The sequence below is a fragment of the Poromitra crassiceps genome (assembly GCF_964638095.1).
Source record: "Poromitra crassiceps genome assembly, chromosome: 3".
Taxonomy (NCBI): domain Eukaryota; kingdom Metazoa; phylum Chordata; class Actinopteri; order Beryciformes; family Melamphaidae; genus Poromitra; species Poromitra crassiceps.
In genome coordinates, this window is record NC_139625.1 from 16830772 (window position 1) to 16848688 (window position 17917).

Here is a 17917-nt window from a genome sequence, read left to right on the forward strand (position 1 = left end):
AACACCACCCCCTCCAAAGCCACAGAGCTGCTCAGCTGGTCCCCAACACCACCCCCTCCAAAGCCACAGAGCTGCTCAGCTGGTCCCCAACACCGCCCGCTCCAAAGCCACAGAGCTGCTCAGCTGGTCCCCAACACCACCCCCTCCAAAGCCACAGAGCTGCTCAGCTGGTCCCCAACACCACCCCCTCCAAAGCCACAGAGCTGCAACTGCTATACTGCTATACTGCGAGAGCTGTGAAACTGAGAAATATGACTTCTAAGTTTGGATTGGAGTTACATAGGCAGATACTATATCATAAGCATTTACAGGGAAATTTTTTCCCCTCGATATTAATCCTAAAAACGCTGATTTTCATTATCGATTAATCTGTCAATTACTTTATCGACCAATTGATTAGTGGTTTGGTCTATAAAATGTCACAAAATGGTGAAAATGCCGATTGCTTTTTCCCCAAAGCCCAAGATAACATCTGCAAATGTCTTCTTTTGTCCTGACCTGACAGTCCACAACTCAAAGACAATCAGTTTACTGTCATCGAAGAATAAAGAAACAAAAAATATTCACATTTAAGAAGCTGGAATGAGAGAATTGTAGTATTTCTTCCGTAAAAATTAGTCTATAAGTCAATAAGCGATTAATCGGTTATGATTAATCGGTTATAAAAATAGTTGGAGATTAATGTTCTCTCTATAGATGGTTTTCACAGAATGGTCAGTCCTGCACTTGAATGTTTTTTTTTCTCTTATGTCCATAGCAAACACTGCAACAGGAAGTGAGCGGGGGTTCAATTTAGAATGTTTTTGTTGTCAAGTTAAAACCGTCTATAGACTAATAAATGAATTGACTAATCGTCGCCGCTCTAAGAAGTACTGTAATGGCAATAAAAATGAACAATCCATCAATACATTTCCACTCACAGTACTCACTGCCGTTTGTCTTCTTTGGGCCGTGTCCATGCCAAAAAGCAGCTTCGCCATCAACTGCATTTCATTCACACAATGATGAAGACGTCAACGCTATAGCCAAGACAACACACAGCACATGTGGCGGCGAGGCCAAGCACAAGACAAAGAGGGAGGCTGTCTTTCAACAGCTGAGCTGGCTGTGTGCTGAGTGATGGAGTGAGCCAGGACAGATGAGCTGCCACACACCGAGGCCTGTTTACACTGCAGGCAAATCTGGCTTTTAACAAAAAAGAAACATGTCAGGGAGTTCAGATCTTCTAAATTGAAGGCAGGTTCTTCATGTTCAGATACAGCTTTTTGTTTTGAATATCAGTGAAGAATTATCCACGAGGATTATCTCAATTAGCACAACTGTTGACGGAACAACACAATGCAACACTAAAACTGCAACCGCCCACATTATCACAGAGCATTTAAGGTTATGGTTTCAACAGGTTTACGGGGTCATTCTGAACAAAGATATCAGCTGCAAGTAACAGTTGTACGCTACTTAGGCAATGTGGGTGAGATGTAGTAGGAAAAGAGCGGAACAAATATATATTGTACGGCTGCAACTAACAATTATTTTCATTACAGATTAATCTGTCGATTATTTTCTCGATTCATCGATTACCGGTAGTTGTTTGCAGGGCTGTACACGAGTGAGTTTATAGCATTTTTTTGCTGCAGCAAACGTGCTATGAGAAAATCAGTCTGTGTGATGATGAATGAGTTTACCGCAGTAGCGCCCGTGTGACACACGGGTGTGTGATACAGTTTTGCGTGTGTGTGCGTGGAACAATAACGTGGAAACTGTGGCGAGACATGTAGACTAGGGAGGGCAGGCGGGCCCTTGACTTGAGTCGATATGTGTATGCACGAAAGCACACAAAAACACTTGGAACTTTTTTGAGTAAATCGGAACAGATTTGCCATATGCGACTCAAATGAAAAAGCTGCAGGAAAAACGACACTAATTATCCTTGATAATGAGATCCCACAATGCATTTGGTTGACTAATGAGCAGAATATTATGAACCATCTCCATCAAATGATTCAAGTCAAATGAACATCTGTGAAATGTGAGGCCACTGTTTGACTTGGCCTCAATATTGCATCGATCACATTGCATTAAACATTGTTTTTCTGAGTTGTGTTGGAATTTGTTGTGTCTGGCTGGCAGGGTCGAAGATTAGCGGGGGCTCGGGGGGCATTTTGCCCTTAAAAAAATCTGAAATTGCCGTTGGAATTGGGATGACGGGGGCTTTTTTAGCCCCCGTAAAATAAGGAGTTAACTTTCTGTCTGCAAAGCCTGTCCTCGCACCAGTACGACCGCCTGCCTTCTCCACGCCCGGACAGAGAGAGAGAGCTCGCACAGGGTGGCGAACACAGACGGTAACGTTAAAACCGAACCACGCTCTCCCCCTCTCTGCTCTCAGTCAATGTTCCTTTTCACACCGCGGTCGCGCATTTGTCAATCAGTTCAGCGAGCATGCACGTGTTTCCACGACGGGATGAATGATGAATGTGCACGTTAAATTTGTCCATTTCCATATCAACAACACAATCCACGTGTCGTGTACGTCAATAAACACACAGTGGAGTTAGAAAAGTTGTGTCGGTGAACAGACTGGTCCGTGATGGAGGAGGAGGAAGACAGTTTCCGGCCGTTACTTTCAAAATAAAATGATGTGAGAAAACTATAGACTGTAAAAAGAGAAGACCAAGCGAGCACTATACGACGACAACACATCTGGCCGGGATTTTCAAAATAAAAAACCACCAAAAAACGACAAGCGCCGTTGGTAATCTGAGACATTCAACGAGTAGGTAGTTGTAAGCAGGCTAAAAAGGCTTTGAAAGTTATTTTTCAAACAAGAATCTTTGGCACGTGGAAAAATGTTATAGTAAAGGTTGTTTGTTTCATAATTAAATTTGTATGATTGCATTTGTGCTCATCCAAAGATAGTGTGAAGGGCTGAAGTTTAGTCAGTTTAGGGGTGGGCGATATGACGATCTTAGATCGTTCACGATCAGAATGGCTCCACGATCTGCCTTTCCAGACAGATCGTTAGAATCGCGCTACATGCAGTGCACATTCTATCAGTTGCATTTTCTATGTCTGAAAGACGCTTCCAAAGTTTTCCTCCCCTCCCCCTTTTCACTTTGCAAAGTGCAGCAGCGAGGACGACAACACGGAGGGGCAGTTAGTTTGGCACTGGCACACACACACACACACACACACACACACACAACCAGGGCTTGCCTTGACATAAAGGACCTCCCGTCATCCCGGGGACCTTAAAAATAGCATCAGGGACGATGATTTTTTTTTTTTTTTTTAAACATCTGGCAGAGACAAACAGGCAGATCGAGCGGAACTCATCGCGCAAAAAGTGTCTGAATCTCATCTATGGCTGCTTTATCTTTGTGATAGTTTGAGTTTAATTTGCTTCAGTCGGACTTTGGCAGTTATTTTAAATGCGAGGACGCATTGCTACTAATCTGCCCTCATCCTGCTGCCTCGTATTCTCAGGAGAGCGCGTTTCTGCTCCACCTTTTATTTTCTTTCCCCCCGCCTCTCTCTCACTGCTTAAAGCTCAACTCTGTGTTTGTGTTTGTGTGTGTGTGTGTGTGTGTGTGTGTGTGTGTGTGTGCTGAGCCGCATGTCTGCTCTGTCCCCACGCTCTCTCTGTCTCTGTCTATCGGTCTCTGTCTCTCTCCATTAAATTAGCAGATTGACAAATGACAATCACGCAACAGACAGTGGACTCAATCGCAGATAGCCCATATATTCGTCCCATCGCCCAACCCTACTGTATAAATAATAGTGAACCAAGAGATAGATAGATAGATAGATAGATAGATAGAGTGTTTGCATGCTTGTGAACATTATTTCTTAGCACATGAATTATTGGAAACTCAGCGTAAATGAACGACATGAAAATATTTATAAAACAAATTGTATTTTAAATTTCCATGACTTTTCCAGGTTTCTCATGACCATTACGTACCCTGAAATTTGTTTGGTTGTACCAATATGAAAAAGAATCGTGATAAGATCGTGGATCGTGATCCTGCCTGAAAAGAGCATGATATGATATTTTTGCCATAGTTCAGTTATAACTAGACCAGTGGTTCTCAACCTTTTGGCTCATGAACCCTTAAGAACTCTTGATGCCTACTTACTGTGGTAACCTCTGTTACAGGAGCGCTCCAACAGAAAGAGTCGAGAAATAAGGATATAGGCCTAACAGATGTTTTCTCTTTTTTCAGCTTGTTTCAATGAAGGCTGTTTAGTATTTTTGCTTACTTTTATAAATAAAATAAGCTTGGACACAAGTTACTGAATATTGGCCTGTCATGCAACATAGTAGAACTACGGCAAGGTATTTCCCAACATTTGATTAAAAAAAATCCCTGGAATCTTCCATCTATATATATACCGTAAATTCCGGACTATAAGACGCACCGGTCTATAAGCCGCACCTTCAAAGGTGACTATTTTTTTCTTCTATAAGCCGCACCGGTCTATAAGCCGCGGGTGTTTTGATGTTTAATTACCATATGTAAGGCTTCGTGCACAGAGGGGATTGCTCCCATTTATTAACATTTCAACAAAACAAAAGTCAGGTCACTAATCCCCAGACAAAATCACACATTGTGGTATTTTTTGTTTTTTTTACAGTGCACACAGTGTCCGCGGTGTGGTGAAAAGAGGGCAAGAGAGGAAATTAAAACAGAAGTGGATTTATAGTTAGAAAGAGTGCTAAAGAAGAGAGAATTCCGTTTTTTATTTTTTTATTTTAGTTACTCACAGTACTATTGACCAGTCCAACTCAAAAGATATTCGGCAGTTTCACTTTGAGCTCTTGTTCCGCCGCTGGGCACACAGTGTCCGCGGTGTGGTGAAAAGAGGGCAAGAGAGGAAATTAAAACAGAAGTGGATTTATAGTTAGAAAGAGTGCTAAAGATAGTCCGGTCTGGTTATGACGAGTCTCGCTGGGTACAGTACGCCAAAGCGATATCCATTGACTCGATGATGCTGTTGTATGTTGCGCGTTTCTGTTGCACCAACGCGGAGAGGTCCTGCCGACGAAAAAGCGCGTACCCTCCCAGGTGAGGGGCTTCTTCCCCGCAGCCTGGAGGATGAGTTGACGGTCGGGCCAGCGGAGTAGGCAGATGAAGATGGCCCTCGGTGGCAGGCCGGGGTCTGGACGTGGCCGAGGCGCCCGGTGTGCCCTGTCCACCTCTGGTGGTTTCTCGCCTTCCTTCAGGTCCAGGATGTAACACAGGATTTTGCCACAAAAGCGTCCATGTCACCAATCTCAGCTCCTCTTTTACATTGATCAGGCGAATGTTATTTCTTTTACTCCTGCTGATTAAGTCATCAACCTGCGTGTGCAGGGTTTCGATTTTGCATTTTATCCATTTTCGGACTCACTGTGTTGTTTTTGTCCTCCAGTGCGCGGATGCGCTTTTCCGCATTATAAACTCTGTTCACGGTTGCCTTAGTTTCTTTAGTGAGTGAGTGGATGGACTTCTGCACGTTTTCAAACTTGTTTTCAAGCTGCTCAAAACCTCTGAGCGATGTCGGACTTAATCGATAGTGTTTCACGGAGTAAAAGTTTAGCCCAAGCGTGTATCTCCAGCCTCCAGCAGGTGAGTCATTTCCTCATTCATGGCGTGGTCTTTTTCTTTCTGCTTACCTGTGTTGTGTTATGTTATGTTATGTTATGTTGTTAAAAGAGGGCAAGAGAGGAAATTAAAACAGAAGTGGATTTATAGTTAGAAAGAGTGCTAAAAAAGAGAGATTTTTTTTTTTTTTTGGAAAAAATCCATAGATAAGACGCACCGTTATATAAGCCGCAGGGGGCAAAAAAGGCCAAAAAACGGGAAAAAAGCCGCGGCTTATAGTCCGGAATTTACGGTAATTGAGTATGTGGACTTTGTTTGTTTGTCTGTTTGTTTGTTTGTCTGTTTGTTTCAAGTTCTGTGTTCGGCCACAGCTATGCTGTTTTACATGCAATCGGGCTGAAACCTTCAGGGTGTGTAAAGGGCACCCGTGCGGGTGACCTGACAGCACCAGATTTTCTAATTAGGCTAATTAGCTAATGATGCGATGTCATCACTGATGACAAAAGTGATGTCATAAGGGCGCACACACACACACACGCCCGCACACACACACACACACACACACACACACACGGAGGCATTGTGACAAGACTGATCAGTGATGTCTAGGGGTGCACCGATCGATCGGCACGAAATCTGTATCGGCCGATTTGGACCTCAAATATGTGATCTGCTGTTTCCGATATTCCTTTAATGTTGCCGATCGCATAGCCGATCATGCTGCACGTGAGAAACATGAGGCAGCCCATTTTCATGTCTTCAATGTCTATCATTAACTTTCATATTCTGCTCTAACGTTTATATCATTGTGTTGCAAAGCACACGCTTTGCTTTCGTCAGTGTACTCACCTCCACACACCGCACCAGACTGTCAACACACCCCTTGCGTCTTTGAATCACACAAATCAGCTGGTGATTAGAGCAGACTCAGCAGAGAGAAGTTACCTCCAGTCCTCCCGCCTACCGAGGCATTTGCATGCTGTTAAGTCTGTGTGTATTAAAGTCCCAGATTAACGTGGTAGTCGGGGTAGTGCACGCGCACACAGACAATTTCCACGCAAGCATTGATGTTCCCGCAGGCACTTTGAAGGAAGCGAAAGTGTGCTGCTATGTGGATGTGCGCTCCATTCAGACGGACTTTCTTCCTTTCTTTGGACAGTTGAACATGTTCTAATCCCTTTCTTCCATGTGTGCGTATATGACCAACCAGTAAGTCATTATTATGTTAATATTCCTGTTTGCATTCCCTTTTGGTTTAGGATCGATCTACCTGCAATCATTGCAATAACCTTTGTTTAGGCGTGCACTTAGTGCGGTTTGATTGTCTGTTGCGCTAATTAATGCCACTACTCAGATGGAGTTTAGCTCGTGTGTAGCTTGTGATTCTGTTGTTTCTCCTGTCATGTAACCCTGTCACCATTATGTAGATTGCACTCATAGTGCTGCTAATTATAACACTGTAACTCGGCCTCGATGGGCGGGTCGTTTTGATGTTCGTTCGATGCGGATCCCAATGTATGACGGTTATTGTGCATAACCCCGGTTCTATGAGTGGGAGCTCTTTGGCTTTAGTCATGGTTCAAGACTGGTGTTTAAGAGTAACTGACTTACAGTTTACCTAATTATCATTTATATATTATTAGTTGTTAATTATCACTATAATTGGCCTATATAACAGCAAGCTTGGTTACTGACCTGTTTGTATATTTTATTGCCTCCTTTTTCCAGACCACACACAATCCTACTATTCCTGTCATAATGCTGTAAAGAGCCTATACTGCTGTAATGTACTGAAGAGAACTGACAACTAAACGGTTGAACTCCCATCTGTCTCCTGCCTCGTGTTTTTACGGACACCCCAGGGCGAGCACTATCCGTCCTATTCCTGAATCAGCCATATTCAGAACCCCCTATTCTTCACTGTGTTTGATCCATATTTGCGTGTATCCTCCTAACGTTAATAGCTCCGGTTAGCTTTAGCCGCTTTAGCTTAATCGATAAAATAGTTAACTTGGGTCGAAGTTATTTTCCTTGTGTAACAGGGAAATCCCGGAAAATTGAGTATTTTTGTTGAGTGAACTGAACTGCATTGAACTGGTAACATGGAAATCCCGAAGTGGAATTATTTTTGTTCTTTTATAAACTGAACTGAGGGAACTGGACTACTACTAGCCATTTAGTTCAACACAGTCTTGTGCTCCAATTATCTCACACACAAAAAATCATGTTGGCAGTTTCCTTTAGCCTACAAAATATAAAATAAATATATATATATATATATATATATATCGGTGATCGGTAATCGGTGATCGGTCGATGATCGGTTGGGCAGATATTTCTCATAGGTGATCGGTGATCGGTGATCGGTGGCAAAAAACGTGATCGGTGCACCCCTAGTGATGTCATAGGGGGGCACACACACACACACACACACTGATGATGTCATCAGTGATATCATAATGAGGCACACACACACACACACACACACACACACACACAAGGAGGCATTCTGACATCACTGATGCAATAACATTTAGTGAGCAAGACACACACGAGTGACATTGTGACATAACATCATTTAGTGAGCAACACACACACACTTGCGCCAATAGGGCAAGCGAGGCCGAACTATGGGCGCGGCCGAGCTGGCGCGCTGGCACGATGCTCCTAAAAGCAAAATGCTTATTGTTTTGAATGATTTGGCATCTTCTATTACTGTCAACACCAGTATTGTTGTATTGTAATAATATGCCATAAAGGTTTATTGAAATTTTGGGGAGAGCAGGAAAACAAATCTAAAAAATAAAACAAAAAATAAATAAATCTGTAGAACGGTAGGGGGTGCGCGCACAGTCGCACACAAATTCTTAGGTATTCTAATATATTGACCATTTATGGTTGGATTGGGGCGGAGCCACATACAGAATGTCCCAGTTGGACTGTGATTGATAACGGGGTAATGGCCTGCAGCAGGTGTAGGTGCTTGTCTCCCAAGATGTGCTTAAAGTGGAACTGAACCCGTTGGACGCGTGGGTCAGAGTCTGTTTCAGACTGAAAACATAACTTGTCTGAGATGACAGGTTGAGAGGCGGGTCGTAGTAGCATGTCGATGATTTTATTTAACAATTCTGGGGACTGGATTGGGCTTTGGCCAATCCTGGCGTGTTGCGCCTCCAAATCGAGTGCGATTCAGCGTGTTGTGGCGCTCTCCTCGGGAAGAGCCTGCTGACGCGAGGTTAGTGGCTGAGTGGAGCTGGGCAAGCCGCAGGCAGCCAGCTTCCTTCGTGTTGCCGAGCGGAGAGTGCAGCCCGTCGGCCTGGAATCTCCGAGGTGCGACTCTTTCATTTGGAAGAGAAAATTATCCTGAAATGAAGATTTGATTGACAGCTGCCATGTCGTGATATGATTGGTTGAAATGGGGTAGAAATTTGATTGTACTAGGTGACGTCAGCAAACTGTAGATTACTGTTATGAATGAAATCTTGAAAAATGAACTTTTGATGTGAAAAAGTGTGAAAAACGAAAGAAATTAAGATTTTTGTGATTTTTTTTGCATACATTATTAAATAGGTGCACTGCATACCCAGGTATTTGAACTAAAATAAAATAAGTCATTTTTGGGTTCAGCTCGACTTTAACACATTCCCCGCCAGAGCTTCAAAGGAAAAGTCGCCAGCCACTGCCAGGGTTTCTGATCATTTTCACTAATCTTCCAAGACACACAGAATATTTTCTTCTATGACTATGTAAACACTGAATATCTCAAAAGACAGAAGAGAGCCCCTACTTTCATAGAAACAAAAAAGTTTGATTCTACCTTCATCCCTTCTTTAGTTATCGACACTTGAAAGTAGGTAGTGTTCACTGAAAACGCCCGTCTGTCCCCAAAAAGCTGAGAAAAATGCATTTTTCTAAATGAAGTCATCTTCACAGGTCCTGAACCGAATAAATTGTCTCTGATGGTGGATAGTGACTGGTGTTACATTGAACTATGAACCCCATAATTATTTGGTTTCCCTTTCCGGCCAAATACGACCATTGTCACAGCTTTTCCCGTAACACCAGAGATTCACCCCTCTCTCCATTTGCACTCAGCGCTGCCCACAGCGCCTTGTGTGATCATTACGGGACAGTTAGAATTAATTAATGTTACATAAATACCCGACTTTGCATAGGAGCTTATTGATACTTTGGGACTGACCAATCAGGAACTGGTCCCAATTTAGCACCGGTTTTCAATACCCATCCCTACTCACCACTTAAACGGTTTCATAATAACATAGCTACTTATAATCAAATGTATCGAATATGACAAAAAGTTGAAAATGTCAGCCCTTATCTGGTCTTTTACTTGCGAAAGAACGGAATGAGAAGAAACTGCACTGATATCATGCAGCGGCCGTCTCAATGACAATATCGTGGAAATATCCGTGTATTGGAAATATCCAATGAGATTTCTCTCACCGATGGTCCGATGCAGATTTGGCTGGAAATGCCGCCTATTAGTAGCCTGGTAAACCAGCCTGTCCCGTGAACTCACATTTCATTTGGTTCTGCGTAACGGTCTGACCCCAACTCTTCACCCAGTCCTTAGCAGGGGCGGGAGCGTGGGCGGGCGTAGTTGCCTTGACAGACAACTCCTCCAGCCAATCAGCGTCGGATCCAGTCAAACCCAAATCCACTCGGCAAAAACATGTTTTCCGCTGAGAAACTCAGCGGAATACGTCTGTACTTGTTTAATTGTTGTTATTGAGTCTATTTCTGCAATAACTGCACTTTATGGCTGTTTAAACTAGATAAACGCTGACATTACTCCTCGAGACGATCAGGAAAGGAGGCGGCCATTATTGTTTTGTTAGTGCAGTGCTAGTGGCGTTCCTGATTGGCCAACTTGCACTGTCAATCACAGCGCAGTCGCTGATTGGCTCTTCCGCTTTGCAGCTTCTGCTTAACACCCTCCCAGACCTTGGGGCCAGACAGTCACGCAGAACCGAATGAAATGTGAGTTCACGTGACGGGCTGGTTTACCAGGCTAGCCTATTAGTGCCTACTAGTGCCAATGGCGCGGGACACACCGCCTATATACGTGGACAGACGCCCAAACACTGCTGACGCCGATTCATCGGCTGTATGTGTCTCGGCTTTAATAGCCTGTGATTCCACAGTCTGGGTCATACGCCGTTTTGTTTTTTTGAGTCCTCCTCAGGCGAAGACACAAGAAAACCTATGAAGTCTCATAGCGTCACAGAAAGACATTCGTTAACGCAATTAGGGAGTGTTTAGCATAAAATGTCCAATAAAGCCAAGCAAGACTTAAGCCTATAGGTTTGCACCGACAATGAAAACTACCGTAAATTCCGCACTATAAGCCGCACCGGACTATAAGCCGCAGCAGCAAAATTGACTGTTTGTTACATATATAAGCCGCACCGGACTATAAGCCGCGGGTGTTTTAATGTTTTTATTTTTTATTGTGTTTTAATGTTTAATTACCATATGTAAGGGTTCGTGCACAGAGGGGATTGTCGGGAAAGAGATGGCTGTTTGAGGAAGCTCCCATTTATTAACATTTCAACAAAACAACATAACACAACACCACCTGTGGTTTTTTTTACAGTGCACACAGTGTCCGCGGTGTGGTGAAAAGAGGGCAAGAGAGGAAATTAAAACAGAAGTGGATTGATAGTTAGAAAGAGTGCTAAAGAAGAGAGAATTCATTTTTTTTTTTTTTTTTTTTTGAAAAAATCCATAGATAAGCCGCACCGTTATATAAGCCGCAGGGGCCAAAAAAGGCCAAAAAACGGGGAAAAAGCTGCGGCTTATAGTCCGGAATTTACGGTAACCGTTTAGTGGTGTGAACGGATGGAGACTGAGGAAGAAGCAGTGGGGTACACCATTTTATCCACACTTGCAGATTCCCATCCAGTCCACACATCTTTACATTAAAAGGTCCTTACACATCAAGAGCGATGCGAATATACGGCACAAAATTGCGATGCGAGTTTTGACCCACCTGTCAATCACAGCCACAGATGTGTACACGTCGGAAGCGAATTTCTGAAAAATCGACCATGGTTGGAAAGAATAAACACCGCAATAACGCTCCGCAAAACTTTGCCGTTGGTATGCACGGTTGCATTAACTGATATAGGTTCGGAAAATATTATTGACGTGCGAATTAATCGCACGAAAAAAACGCTCCCGATGTGTAAGGACCTTAACAGTCAAGCAAATCAAAACATCTCACACACTTGGTGTTTTTGTTAGCCTCTCATGACATCAGCTATGTTTGCCACTACATAATTGATTAGTGTCAATGACTACGTTTACATGCACACAATATTCCACTATTAGTCGGAAAATGACAATATTCTGAATTTGATAGGGGTCATGTAAACAGCATATTCCAGTTGCATTATCCGAATTTGCCCTTTTTCCTAATTTAGCATTTTTCGATTAAGACATCTGGGTTATTCCAGTATTATTCGGGTTTTAGGAGGATTCTTTGATCATGTATACAGCGCATTCGGAATATGCGTCTCAATCAGGGTTTTTACCAGAGTTTGCGACGCATCTTGCATGTTTGCGCTCAGCTGATGTGTGCTAGAAGGGCTAGAAGTGGCTAGGGATGGGAATTGATAAGATTTTAGCGATTCCGATTCCATTTTCGATTCTGCTTATCGATCCGATTCCTTATCGATTCTCTTATCGATTCTCATTGGGCAAGGAAAAAAAAAGAGAGTACAAACGGGTTTATTAACATTCATTTTCTTTTATATTATTATCATTATAATTATGTATTCTTATTCAGCTCTGAGATCAGATTGCTCTTTTCAATCCCATACCAAGCATGGATCAGTGTCTGTTAAACTGGCTTTGTTTGGGGGTTTGTTTTTGGGTTGAGCATCTTTGTCATCTCCCTATAGAAAATATATAGTGGGAATGAATGAAACAGAACTAGTGGTTAGAATGACAACATGCAACTTTGACATTTTACTTTAGCTGGCATGTCAGACAAACTAGTCACTGCTCGGTGACATTCGTTTACCCTCGCCTCGGTCATTTTACTCTTCCCTGCCTGGGTGAATGGAGGGGCTAGAAGTGCGCAGCACAAGTACTCGCTGCACCCTCTGACCCAGAGCGACTACCAGCCTCTGAACCAGTCTGACTCTGAACGTCATCATCCTCTAAATTAAATGGATGGAAATGGAGTATTGGTGAAATCTGGTTTACGCAATGAAACAAATGGCACAAACAATAAACACACAATAGCCAGGGTCTGGAGGAGCGCTAACGTTAGCCGCGCTCCTGTTAGCCACGTTATCGTCACTCCGTAGCACATCAGAAACGTGACATTCCTCCAAAATTATTGCATGCTGTGTGGACAAATGTTTCTGCATATTGCTAGTATTTCCCCCCTTTGACGAAATAGAGGTTTTGCAAGCATTGCAAGTGGCACTGTGGTCATCGTTTTGCTTCTGCCTAGACGGTGGATAGACCGGTGGCTGCGGTCTAAACAAAACAAGGCTGCGTTGCGTTGCGTGCGTTGCGTTGCGTGCGTGTCGCAGCGTGTGATGTCATCGCGCATGGAATCGATAGTGGAATTGTTAAGGATTTTGGCTAACGATTCCAAGGAATTGATCCACTGGGACCCGGTTCTCAACAAGAACCGGTTCTCGATTCCCATCCCTAGAAGTGGCGACATAATCATATAATCAATCATCTCTCGCATGCGAAAAGGAAAGCCCACATTTCTGATCGGGAGGAGTTGAGAAACACGGAAGATGACGCAACTCTTATAACCGACTGGCCTAACAACGTAGCCTACGTTTAATATGAAAAACTTGGCTATCGCAACGCCAAACTTTTCAGCAGCAAGCTCCTGAAATGAATACAGTCAGGCGCTCCTCTGTTTGTTCTGAACAGAAAGACTTAGCTGATTCTACCTGCATCCCTCTCTCCCCCCCACGTGGGAGGGCGAGCTACGGCTGCATGTAAATGGGAATAGTAGTGGATTATTAATTTAGTCGGAATATTGTCTTTTTCTGAATATGGCCAAAAACCGGAATATTGTGTGCATGTAAACGTACTCAATGTTAGACTGCAATTTATGGTTTAGAATAAACATCTTCACAATGATAACAGGCTTACAGGCTGTGAATGGACTGTATGGGCGTCAGTAGTCTCGACGCCAGACCCATGGGAGTTCTTACGCTGATACACTACGTTACTGCATGCTACAGAGCTCTCTCTGGGTCTGGCACACTTTCCCTCAGACGGCTGGTTATGGGAGGGAACCGTTCACTTGGCCAGTCATATGCCAGTGATGGCTTCAGTCCTCTCCAATCAGTAACGACTTTGCGATCAGACAACACGGAGGCGCAGCCCATTTGCTCTCTCATCGGTGCTACGACCTGTCGCTCATTCAATTTCAACCCGCCTTCAAAACCAGCAGTGGCTGTTAACTGGCACAGTCTCACTTGTGTAGTATACGGAGTGCAGCGATTCAACGTAATATTTGAGTCTCGGGAGAGACTAGGGCGTCAGTAACCAGATGACCTGTGTGCATCTATACCAGGGTATAAAACAGTGCGGTTGCATCATTTGGTTGCACGATTAATCGTAATAAAATCACAATCTCGATTCATACCTCTATGCGGTCCCATTCCTGAATGACAACGATTCTGCCGCATGTTCAAATCATTAGGGACATCGCTTACATCACATCAAGCGCTCCTGCATTTCACCACATGATGAAATGTGCATAGCATGCAGCAGACAGAAACAGAAAGGAAATAACTCCAGAGAGATTGTTCTAAGAGGAGAGAGATGTAAGCTGAAAGTGTTGGATAAGGATTCATCAAGCATTTGAATTAAGCTATTTTGTCTGTTAAATAACAAGTGCATATAGGGGCACGGTGGCGCAGTGGTAGTGCTGTCGCCTCACATCAAGAAGGTCCGAGGTTCAATTCCCACCTGGGACACTGAGGGTGTGTCCCCATTCCCATGTCCTCAGTGCCTACAGCCCAGGTGGGGTCATCAAAAAGGGCCTTTCTGTGTGGAGTTTGCATGTTCTCCCTGTGCTCCCCTGGTGTTTCCTCCAGATAGGAGCCCCCCCCCCCAAAAAAACCCCCACAAAAACAAAAAACAAAAACAACTTTGACAGGACAACAGCGCGAGTGTTGAGCTCAATTCAATTCAATTGCCACATGGTTATCAATTTAACTCCCGTTGTCTCGCACAGCCAGACTTATCTCCACACTTCGTTTTAGGAGAGAGAGCCACTGATTTATCCTGGTTACATGATGGCTCATTGCACGCAGTTTTCTTTTTTCCCCCCAACACGCCACCATGCAATATGACATTCATCCTCCCGGCCCATTTTCATACACATAAAACAATGGCTTGAAACCAATCCACAAACAGAAAAAAAATATTCAGGGCTCATAATTAAGGCTAGCCTACTTAATGCTGCACTGTGCAGGCAGTGCGCGCAGAATGTAATGTATGGATGGCAGGATATACAGTACCACCAGTCATTACAGTCATTACAATATTTTGTTGTCGTTTCCGTCTATCAGGCAAAAAGAGTGCAGTAAAATGTATATGTATTAAAAATGGTTTTGATGAAGAATCGTGATCTCAATTCATCTGAGCAAGAAAATCAAGATTCTTCTAATTTTATCCAGAATCATACAGCTCTCTGCATCAGGGCTCGAGACTACTCCCTGTAGAGCAAGATATGCATTATACCAATGTGAAACCTCACTGCCATCAAATACCCACCAATGCCACATTCATTCTTTAAGACACAGAAAGGGTTCGGAATCCAACCATTTCCACACTAAGAACAAACTACAAAGTTGTGTGAATGACATGTAAAAGACTTGTATACACACCACTAACAGCAAACCAATTGCACAATGCCTGTATGTCTGTTTTGACACTATGGGCAAGCGGTTTTTCATGCCAGGGTACCCACACAGGGCAGTAAACAGCGGATTGAAATTGTCCTGTTTAGTAAATCAACAAGTTGTGCACCAATTGTCTGGACTAGGTTAAACAATTTTGCAAAAGAGAAAGTAAGGGGAAGAATAAGATGCTGACAAACTTGCTCCATTAGAATTGGGAACTGGACTGTTCAAGTGAAGACTACTGCCTGTGTTGTATAGTACATCATCCATATTATCTCATTCTAATAAGCTCTCTGCTTTAGCTTTGTCTGTGCAGATTATCCCACTTCCTAGGTATCCCACACCACCTAGCGAGCAGATTTTGAGTCGTGGATGGCACCTAAAACCATGAGCTGTCAACAGCACCATCTTTTTTTTAATCTAGGCTGCAACACAAATGCACAATGGGTGTTTTGCTCTTTGTTAGCCGTGCACGGCGTTACCTACAGGTTGATCGTATCCGTATAACACGCAGCCTGAGCTGGGGTTCAGGGAGAACACATGCAGTGCCAGAGAGGGGCAATGGAAACTGTAAACAAAGGACCCTGACACCACTGATGTCAGGCTGAGAACACACACCATTGCAAACGGTCGGGAACGGAGAAATAACGACAAACCCGCTTCGGCTATAAGTAAATGCTTTGGGGCAACATATTCCAATCAAATTTAGTATATAGCTATCGGTGTCACTCCGCCATGTCCCGCCATCTTGGACAGGCAGCCAGCCATTAACGTTACTTGTATCGTTTATCAACTCCACACTGAAAACAAACCAGAATCCACTTTGTAGTGCATTCTGTAGAGCAATGCAGTGTCACAACACACACTGACACAGCGATCAAGACACGTTACAACACTGCAAGTGCACATGCAACCGCTTACTCGCCACTGAACGTTAACGGCAAGCTGTAGTCGCTGCACCCTGGAAGACAGCTAATGTACACTTTCAAATAACGTTACACATATACTTATGTCTGTGTCCATAGCTTAGCTAGTAATAAATAAATTCAAGACTACATAAAGTTCCCTCATTAATATAGTGCAATGTGTCCAAAGAGTGCTACACAAAACCGTGACGACGTTGTGTTATGGGTGATGCATTTGCAAGCGCACGAAAGTGTACAGAATAGCTAACGTTACCCAGCTAACCGGGAAGGGCGGCTGCCTGACAAACATTAACCAGCGCTGGTTAAAATAGGAGAACCGTGGCCAACGTTAGTTGGCTAGCTCGGATAGCGACGCTGCGTAGTGCGTAGCCGCAGGTGCAGGCTCGCTGTTCATCGGAGGATTGTACGTTAGCTAGCAAGTTAGCTGACTGGCTAAAAGAGGGGCTGCGGCTAACTGGCCTTGCGAGTGGGCCTCGTCCACTCAGACTGGCTAGCTGGTTTGACAGCAAATACGCCACCCTGTGTGATGGTTGAGGAGTCGGTTTGTGTCATGCAGACCGCAGTCCGGCATGGTTGCCGGATAGGTCCAGTTTAGATGTTCTATACCTTCATCAGCAGGGCCTTCGTTCTGGCGCCATCTTCATGAAGCCTCTGAAATCCAAACAGTGAGCTGCAAAGCAAGAAGACAACACAGGCGGCAGGGTGTCACTCGCAGAGCGACTCAGAGACATTTTCGACATGCTAACAAAGAAAAGCATTTTATTTAAAAAACAAGGAACGTGTCGGGGTGTGTGCGGTGCTGCTGTTCCGACCTGTCGATCCCGGCCAAACTGTCCCTCTCCTGGGCTGTCAGTGTCGGAAAGTCCTCCTCGGTTTCACTCGCTTTTCCCGCCGCCATTTTCTTTTCCTCATCACCACCAGAAGCCGAGCCGAGACTCCGAGCAGCAGCGCAGGCAGCGACGGCGAGCGACACACCGCGCGATTGCATGGAAAATCGCGACGCGGGGACGAACGGTTCGCTCTGCCGAATCAAACGAGCAAAACTGGGAAAAACCAAAACGAGCAAAACTTTTTTTTCCTTGAGGAAAAGATGCGATTCGATATAGTAAATCCTTTCGGGGGGGACAGAAGCGCTCTCCGGGTAGCTCCTCAAACGTCACATTTTTCAACACAAAGTGATATCGTGTCGCTATTTAAATGCGAATGACTGAGTACAGTATCCAAGAAGTGTGTATTTGACAATAAAATCCGTTACGGCCACGAAGATAAAGTTGTTATAATTGTGTCACCCAAGCGAACCCACGCGCCGCTCTAGCCACGCCCCCCTCGTCCCTCTTTAGCCAATGGGAGCGTCCGGACCCCACCATATGACTTCTCTTGCTATATGATTTTTTCCTAAATATTCATATTCTCTCTGCAAACAACTCGTATATATATATTCCACGATTATCCTGGAAGCTTTATTGCAGAAATATTTACTGGCGGAACGTGT

General features: G+C 44.0%; 1 protein-coding gene across 1 annotated transcript in view; it reads right to left on the reverse strand.

The window, feature by feature from the left end:
• The window catches only part of LOC310773854 (lysine-specific demethylase 6A-like), a 115384-nt gene extending 97939 nt beyond the window's left edge, over positions 1-17445 (reverse strand). Inside the window, exons 1-2 of the mRNA XM_083633836.1 lie at positions 17238-17445; positions 17032-17095 (exon numbers count right to left, since the gene is read on the reverse strand). Coding sequence (XP_083489962.1) covers positions 17032-17095; positions 17238-17413 — 240 coding nt within the window. The 5' untranslated portion in view covers positions 17414-17445. The remainder of the gene's footprint in view (positions 1-17031; positions 17096-17237) is intronic.
• Between the last annotated feature and the right edge of the window lie 472 nt (positions 17446-17917).